The sequence below is a fragment of the Lycorma delicatula genome, chromosome 7 (genome assembly GCF_047948215.1).
Source record: "Lycorma delicatula isolate Av1 chromosome 7, ASM4794821v1, whole genome shotgun sequence".
Lineage (NCBI taxonomy): Eukaryota > Metazoa > Arthropoda > Insecta > Hemiptera > Fulgoridae > Lycorma > Lycorma delicatula.
Genome location: NC_134461.1, coordinates 132,278,884 through 132,287,642, shown reverse-complemented (window position 1 = coordinate 132,287,642; position 8,759 = coordinate 132,278,884). Strand labels below are relative to the sequence as shown.

Below are 8,759 nucleotides of genomic sequence, written 5' to 3'. Positions count from 1 at the left end.
TTTAAACTATTATCGATAAACTAAAATTATATTTTAAAATAAAATTATCGACTCATTATAAACTCAAAAAATCAAATTCGGTAAAAAAATTTACAAACTTGTACGACAGGCGGTCGTACTAGGAAAAAACAGCGATTATTTAAAATGTATCGGTACTTGAAGCGAAGATATTCTAAAAAATAAATAAAATTGCTCGTACAGTTTTCGCGGGCGAGATTAAAAATCTTGAAAATCGAGATTAAAAATCTTGAAAATATTTTCGGTGAAAGTTAATGTACTCTAAATGATTTTTTTCTAAGCGCTTAATCGCTTACATAAAAAGTCAAAATTAAAAATTCCAACTTCCACGGAAGAGATTTGCACAAAATTTTAACACCGTAAATGTTCCATCTATAGTAGATAGGTACTGATCGCGAACGAACAAAATCGGTTCGGTCACTCTGAAGATGTTTACGGGAACGCTAAATATCTTATATGCATCCACTCGAAATAAAAGGTGGGGTTTTTTTATTAATGGACTCGTTAGAGTGAGAAGCGTCGAGATTTATCAAAAATATAGTACGTGACTGAAAATTACAATTTCCCGTAAATAAAGCCGCGAAAGAAAAAAACGATCAAACGTCCCGATCGGACTGGCCGTTTTTTGGATTGTCATTTATGCGATCGTACAAAAGGACGAGTATTAGAACACAACCGCCAGCGGTAATGGGGGGTGTTGAAGGAGCTTATATAGTTTTTAAGCCGATTTCCCACGAACCTAAAAAGATAATTTACAGGCTTTAATCAAGTTTATTTACTTTGTCAGTGTTCCGTAAATATTTAATTTTTTCATCATTATTACTCTATTTTTTTAAGTTAATAAATTTTTTTTAATAAAAGACCGCATGAAAATAAAGAAGAACAAAACGAAAGTAATGAATTGTAGTAGAAATAATGAAGATGGACAGCTAAATGTGAAAATAGGAAGAGAAAAGATTATGGAGGTAGGAGAATTTTGTTATTTAGGAAGTAGAATTACTAAAGATGGACGAAGCAGGAGCGATATAAAATACCGAATAGCCCACGCAAAACGGGCTTTCAGTTAGAAATATAATTTTCTTACATCAAAAATTAATTTAAACGTCGGGAAAACATTTTTGGAAGAACGTGTTTGGAGCGTAGCTTTATACGGAAGTGAAACTTGAGAAGAAAATATCGGAGTATTTTGAAATGCTGTGCATTAAGGAAATGTTAAAAATCACGCGGGTGGATTAAGTGAAAAATGAAAAGATGTTGCGGCAAATCGATGAAGAGAGAAGAGTTTGGAAAAATATAGCTAAAAAAAGGGAGTAGTGTAAAAATGCCGGTTCTGGGACAAGCGTCATCAATGACGTCATCAAAAAAATCAATGACGTCATCACCCCGCCCCCTCTGACGTCATCAAAAAAAAAAAAAAATTGACCTTTGACCCGAAAAAAAAAAAAAAAAAAAAAAAAAAAATTGACCTTTGACCCGAAAAAAAAAAAAAAAAAAAAAATTCAAAAAAAAAAAAAAAATTTCAAAAAAAAAAAAAAAAAAAAAAAAAAATCAATGACGTCATCAAAAAAAAAAAAAAAAAAAAAAAAATTTCAAAAAAAAAAAAAATGTGCTTACTTCGGCATAAAAAAATGTACACGTGCTTGCTGACTTTGCATTAACCTTGTTTACTAGTTTGTCAACCGATAATGCATTTGCGTCAATTGGTGATAGCATTGTTATTTTCAAAGTTATCTCAATGATAATGATAGCCGATACATATAAATACCCGCCAAAAATTTAACGGATTCATACTACGTTTTGCTGTTACTGTTACGTTTTGCTGCTACTATTATATTATCATCTTTATCATCTTTATTTAAAGAGGTAAGTGAAATAATATTTAAATGTAAAATTATTCGCTTAAATATAATTCTATTTCATATTTATTTAATAATTATTTTTCCAGCCAATATTTAAATGTAAAATAATTCTGTTCCAGTTTATGTATTTAAAATCAATTCTTGTACATCTAGTTCATAAAATTAAAATAAATAGTAATGCAACTGTTTTCTTTGCAGATTAATTAAAATTAAATAATTCAAAACATATTGGTGCTAAGATTGGAAAACTGGCGTTTTGTATTGGATTATATCAATATTTTCGTCACCTTTATAAAACAGTAAGTTTTTTCTTAGAAGTAATATATTATTACATATTTTTTTATTATTTTTCTTATAAGTTATATATTATTACATATTTTTCGTTATTTTTGTTAGAGTACAATGAAAATATTTCTTTGTAGATGTCCGAAGAAATGTTTCCAGTAAATGATGCGCAATTAGAACAGGTTGTTTACGATGTTTTACAAGAAGATGATGAATTAGAGGGAACTCCTAATCAGCGGCTGCAGTTATTAATACCGCGAAGGTTGGTGTATGGGGAAGTCGACGACCAACAACATCATCCTTTATTAGATGACGGCAACGATAACCTCATAGCAGAGGCTGCTGCTGATGTTGAAAATAATGAAAGTGAAGAAAGCACAGTAGTAACAACATCATTCATCCTCGAAAACCGTGTTAGATTTACAAAGGCAAATATTATTTTTTTATTTGATAAAAACAAATATATTTTTAGTTTTACAGAGAAACTAATAGGTCTTTATTTCAATTTCAGTTTCATAATGAACAAGAGGCTTATTTTGGACTTAGGCGTTGTCTAAATGCAAAAGAAGAAGGAGAATATAAAATGAAAATAAATATTGAAAATATACCGATGAAAGAGGTAATCAACTGTGGAGTAATGATTTGTTCAACAAAAAATTCTTTATTAATAAAAGGTGGAGGATTTATGCACAAAATAAAAAATGGTTCTGTTCTACATAAAATGTTAAATAAAGGTTTTGCAAAATCGCAAAGGAAACCTGATAAAAATAGTTTTCCTATTAGACTTAGTGAAACAATTGCTTTAAACGATCGAGAAGCAATAACATGCCAATTTTGTAAAATAAATGTAATTAAATTTATTACTATTCCATGTGCACATCCAGTATGTTTTAGATGTAAGTTATTATATTTTAAAAAAGTACCTGTCGAATGTAATTTATGTAATACTTTAATTATAGCTTTGAATAAATGTTTCTAAGCTTAATTTAAATTGATTTATTATATTTTCCTTTTTGCAGTCGAATGAATCAGCGATTATAGAAGAAGGAGAATATATTATTTATCCATTTTCCAATAATATATCTAATATATTATTATGTATTGTGAAACATGAAGAAAATGAATTTGATGAAACCCAGGAGGGGGATATTGAAATAAATTCTTTATCAGAAGATGAGATAAAAGAAAAATATATTTGTCAAATTTGCTTTAGTAATTTAATAAAAGTAACTTTTGTTTTGTGTGGTCATTCCGTCTGCAAATTATGTAATGATCGTCTCGAAAGTAAACCTATAGTCGATGAAAAAAAATGTCCTTTCTGTAGAAGCCCAATACAATTAGTAATTGAAACAAAAGGTGGAAAAATAGTTTAAATAAAAAATTGAAATGACTGAAGCTATTACATGCTAGTTTTGTTTTTAGTATTAAATAATTGTTTTTAATTCTTATGTTAGTTTAAGTAACACTTTAATTTTAGTATTTAATAAATGTCTTTAACGTTATAGTATATTATATTTCCTTTTTGCAACCAAATGAATCAGTTGTTGTAGAAGAAGTAATCAACAGTCATAGAAGAAGAATATAATTATTCATTCGTGAAAAAGGTATGTTAATAATTTATTGAAAGGAATTTTTTAATTTTTTGTTCCTAATATTTTCTGTTTCTAATATTTTTTTGTTTCTGTTTAAGATTGATGTCGCAGTTGCAAAAAGAGATTCTTAAGAGCTACTGTGAGAGGCTGAACATATTTAAAAAAGAACTAGAAGAAATTGAATTTGATATAAGACTATATGCTGTCAAAAGTGGAATCAGAAAAATAAATCTAGGAGATGTTTGTCCCGTTTGCGGCGCTCAGCAAAAGGATAAACACACTCCCATTCAGAATTATTAAAGAATGTGGATTAAATCGCTTCGATAATGATGGATTCGTTTCATGTAAGGAATGTAATTGGACTATAACCTCTGAAACTAATTTATTTCATTGCGGAATTGCACATAAAACATATGATGAAACTTGTAGTGTTGCTGAAGAATTATTCAATTGTTGTTTATTTTTTAAAGATAGCATAGTTTGTATTGACCTGATGATGAGTACTTTTAGTAATTGGCCAAGGCTTTTTCCAAAGGTTGAATTATTGTTGGAAGCAGGATTTTATTTCACCGGCGTGATGGATTCTGTGGCATGTATCGAATGTGGTCTTGAAATTTTTGAGTGGTTGGATAATGATAACCCGTTTAAGGAGCATCAAAAAGTTTCATATAATTGCAAAATGGTGAAAAATAAAATGAAAGGTGTGTTGTATTTTAGTAAACATTTTTATAAGTTTATCAGTAATATATAAGTATTTGTATAATTATTTTCTATTTGTTTGTTCTAGGTTAATTGCTGACGGAGTGTTGTGGAGAAATAATGGGTTCGTCTTCATCTGAAGAATATTTATCAATGATGGGAGAGAGTTCTTCCGACGAGACAGCTTGCGAATCTGAATCTGATATCACAAGCGATTCATGGATAATAGGATTTGTACCGGGAGGTCGAATAAAATCGATAAATCATTTAATAAATATTTTGAAGAAAACTTTCCCTTTATCAAGATTAGAAGTAATAAAGAAAGGAAAATATTTCGGTAATAAAACAGAAGTAGTAAAAATGAAAATACCGACAGTTATTGAATATGAATTTTTGCGAAACAAATTAATTGAGTGGGAATTTTATCTCGTTTATTATTTGTAAAATAATATGTTATCAAAACCAATGAATAAATAGATTTATAAATTGAAAAGAATTTTATTATTTTATCCTTATTTTTCACCTTAAATATATAAGTTAAAAACATCCAATTTAAATTTAGTTTATAATAAAATGATGAGTGTTAAACAAGGGATAGCAAGAGAGCTTCACAAGCAAGCTCGCAGAAATTTTTTGACAAGGTCTGTTGAACTTAAGGGTATAGACGATTTGTACCAAGCAGACTTAGTAGAGATGATACAATACTCAAGATTTAATAGGGGATATAAATATATTCTCACAATTATAAATTGTTTTTCAAAATTTGCTTTTGCTTTTCCATTGAAGAGTAAAAACGCAGATGAAGTTGTAATGGTCCTTAAACCCATATTTCATAAACATAAAATGAGGCATTTTCAAACCGATGATGGAAAAGAATGGTTTAATTCAAAATTGAGATCGTTATTACTAAAATTCAATATAAATCATTATTCAACTTTTTCCGATAAAAAGGCATCAATAGTGGAGCGGTTCAATAGAACTCTCAAGACTAATATGTGGCGTAAATTTACCGAACAGGGTGATTACCGATGGGTAAGTATATTGGATGAAATAATTGAAAAATATAACAATAGGGTGCATAGAACTACTGGTTTTAAACCTAAAGATGTTTCTTATAAAAACGAACGCGAAGTGTTGTTAAATATATTAAAGGTTGCAAAAAAACGTCATCAGCATACGACCACGATTAAATTTAATGTTGGTGATCAGGTAAGGATAAGTAAGTATAAAAAGATATTTGCGAAAGGATATCTTCCGAATTGGACTAATGAAGTTTTTACAATTTTCAAGATAAAACAAACACAACCTATAACGTACATTCTTAAAGATGGGAAAGGGGAAGTGTTAAAAGGAAGTTTCTATACGGAAGAACTTAGTAAAACCAAGTACGGCAATGTTTATTTGGTTGAAAAAGTATTAAAAAAACGCGGTGATAAATTATTAGTTCGCTGGTTGGGATTTGATAAGAAGGAGGACTCGTGGATAGATAAAAAGGATTTAATAAAATAAATTACACTTATGTAATTTATTCAGTAGCAGAGATGGATGCTGAAGAACAAGATCGGAAGCTAACAGTAATTAATTTTGACCGTTTAATAGGTGAGGTATCTGATTTAAATTCTATAAAAAGACATAGTCCTCTTCTTCCAGATAATATCAGATGCTTGGTTGTAGGTCCTTCAAATTCTGGTAAGACGAATGCAGTTTTCAATCTTTTATTTGACCCTAGCGGGTTAAGGTTCAGTAACATATATGTTTTTTCTAAATCATTGTACCAGCCTAAATACTTATTTTTAAAAAGTTTGTTGACTGATGTTGAAGGGATAGGTTACTATCCTTATAGTGATAACGATGTTATTGTGGCACCGGAAGAAACGGAACCGAATTCTATAATGATATTCGATGATGTAATATGCGAAAAACAAAATAACATAACAAAATATTTTACTATGGGACGGCATAATAACATTGATGTGTTTTATATGAGTCAAACATATAGTAAAATTCCTAAACAATTGGTCCGAGACAATGCGAATTTTCTCATGGTGTTTCGACAGGATGAAAGAAACCTGAGACATATATATCATGATCATGTTACACCGGATATATCATTTGAAAAGTTTAAAGAAATATGTAATGAGGCTTGGAACCGGATAAAAAATGGATTTTTAGTAATTGATAAGGAGAGAGATTTTGATAAAGGACGGTACAGATTTAATTTTGACATCTTTATCGGAAAGCCTGAAAAAAGCATACAAAAACGCGAAAGAGAGCTTGAAAAGAGCCTGAAAAAGCCTAAAAAAGCCTAAAAAAGCCTACAGGCTAACGTGCGCGCTTATGAAAAAGCCTAAAAAAGCCTACAGGCTAACGTGCGCGCTTATGAAAAAGCCTAAAAAAGCCTACAGGCTAGCGTGCACGCTTATGAAAAAGCCTAAAAAAGCCTACAGGCTAACGTGCGCGCTTATGAAAAAGCCTAAAAAAGCCTACAGGCTAGCGTGCACGCTTATGAAAAAGCCTAAAAAAGCCTACAGGCTAACGTGCGCGCTTATGAAAAAGCCTAAAAAAGCCTACAGGCTAGCGTGCACGCTTATGAAAAAGCCTAAAAAAGCCTACAGGCTAACGTGCGCGCTTATGAAAAAGCCTAAAAAAGCCTACAGGCTAACGTGCGCGCTTATGAATCAACTTTAAATACTTCAACATACTTAAAGAAAGATAGTGAGTGCATGCAGTCAGATTAAACATAAATGTCTACTATGGAGGATCGTGAGCGTGTCACCGCGGAGATCGCGGAGATCCGCAGGAGTATTAAAAGAAAACATGGCGAATTGGTAAGAGGAAGATTCGAGTCCGATTTAAGACTTCAACAAGATTTCAAACCGCTTACTGAACCTCTGATTAAGATAGCAGAACAGTTCGGTTCTGAAGAGAGAGAAATGGGAAAACGGATAAAAAAAGAAATAGATTCAAAAGAACGTTCACTACCGAAAATCTCAGCTGAAGAGTTGCGTGAAAAAGAGGAGCGAGATTACCGAGATTTTGAAAAGAGGTTTGATATGGGTTCTATATTCGATCAATTAACTGAAGAAGATAGGATGAAACATAGTAAACGTTCTTTAGCAAATGATGAACCAGAATCTGAAATAAAAAGGTCGACTGCAAAATTACATAATAAGATGGATACTTCTAGTCCATTTCCTTTTCAGCTAGCTCAACCATCTGATAGGGTAGATGATGAAATGACCGGTATGAGACGTCGACAAAAGGCTAAAAGATTTCTTTCTTATTCGGCTCACCATCGAGCTGAAAAAGCCGAAGAAACCGAACAGTCACCTAGGATCGAACAAGAAGAGACTTATGAATCTCAACCCAGCATAGTACAAATGTTGAATACACCCGAAGGGAAAATGCAAATGAGCATGTCTCTCAAGACAAGCATGCGAGAAGGGTTAGCGCAGGAATTTATGCTTGACGCCATCAGAGATGTAGAAAACAACATGGATAACGTTTACGGTGTTCATTTTGAAGGAAACGAACTGAAGATTGGAGATTCATTAATCGATTTCGATAAGGAAAGTAACATCCTGATAAGAGAAGTGAAGTATCCTGCAAGCCGAGGTTTGTTCGAATTACTTTTCTGGAAAAAACCGAAGTTATTCACTGAAGAAGATTTGGAAGAATATAGGAAAATTTTAATCGCAACAAATGCGCACAGAAGAAATAATTCCGCTCTGGAACGGGTAAAGACTAATTCGGGATTTAAGTATGTGGAAGTAATAAGCAAGCTTTTTCCACCGTTCACCTCGAAAAAACGAGGTGAAGGTTTAGTACCATCTGCAATGACTTTGAATGAAAACCATAAAGTCGATTACGTTTATTTTGATGATCCTAACGAAATCTGTGAGAGGCTAAAACTATTGATCGCGTCAAAAAAGGCAGGTAATACCGCACATGATAATGAAATTGTATCGATAGTCGAGGAATTAAAAGAACGAGGACTAATAAAAGGAGAAGGCGCACTGTAAGCAAGTCATTTGAGATCATGCCAGTCAACAGGTTAGGACAGACAGAATTTGGTTCAAGAATCCCGTTTGGGATTACTGAAGAGGGTGATATCGACGCCCGCGAAAAAAAGATTTGCAATCTAGCATCAGCGGAATATTATGATGATGCTGTTAACATGGACGATTGCATATATTTAATCGAGCAATATGCCTCTGATCACGATTTTTTAGCGTGTGAAGAACAAACACATTTTAAAGTGGTAGATTTCAAAGGAGCTCGTGCCAAAAACGCCGCTCATCCAGAT

General features: G+C 31.9%; 2 protein-coding genes across 2 annotated transcripts; both read left to right on the top strand.

Annotated features, from left to right (window-relative positions):
• Nucleotides 1-1,700: 1,700 nt before the first annotated feature.
• Nucleotides 1,701-3,039, top strand: LOC142328109 (uncharacterized). The gene is made up of 2 exons (XM_075371618.1): nt 1,701-2,176; nt 2,300-3,039. The coding sequence occupies exon 2, from the start codon at nt 2,300-2,302 to the stop codon at nt 2,717-2,719; it is 420 nt and encodes a 139-aa protein (XP_075227733.1). The 5' UTR covers nt 1,701-2,176; the 3' UTR covers nt 2,720-3,039.
• A 287-nt stretch (nt 3,040-3,326) lies between these two features.
• LOC142327670 (baculoviral IAP repeat-containing protein 1b-like) lies at nt 3,327-4,931 on the top strand. Its single transcript, XM_075370902.1, has 2 exons — nt 3,327-4,455; nt 4,542-4,931. The coding sequence occupies exons 1-2, from the start codon at nt 3,993-3,995 to the stop codon at nt 4,544-4,546; spliced, it is 468 nt and encodes a 155-aa protein (XP_075227017.1). The 5' UTR covers nt 3,327-3,992; the 3' UTR covers nt 4,547-4,931.
• The last annotated feature ends 3,828 nt before the right edge of the window (nt 4,932-8,759 follow it).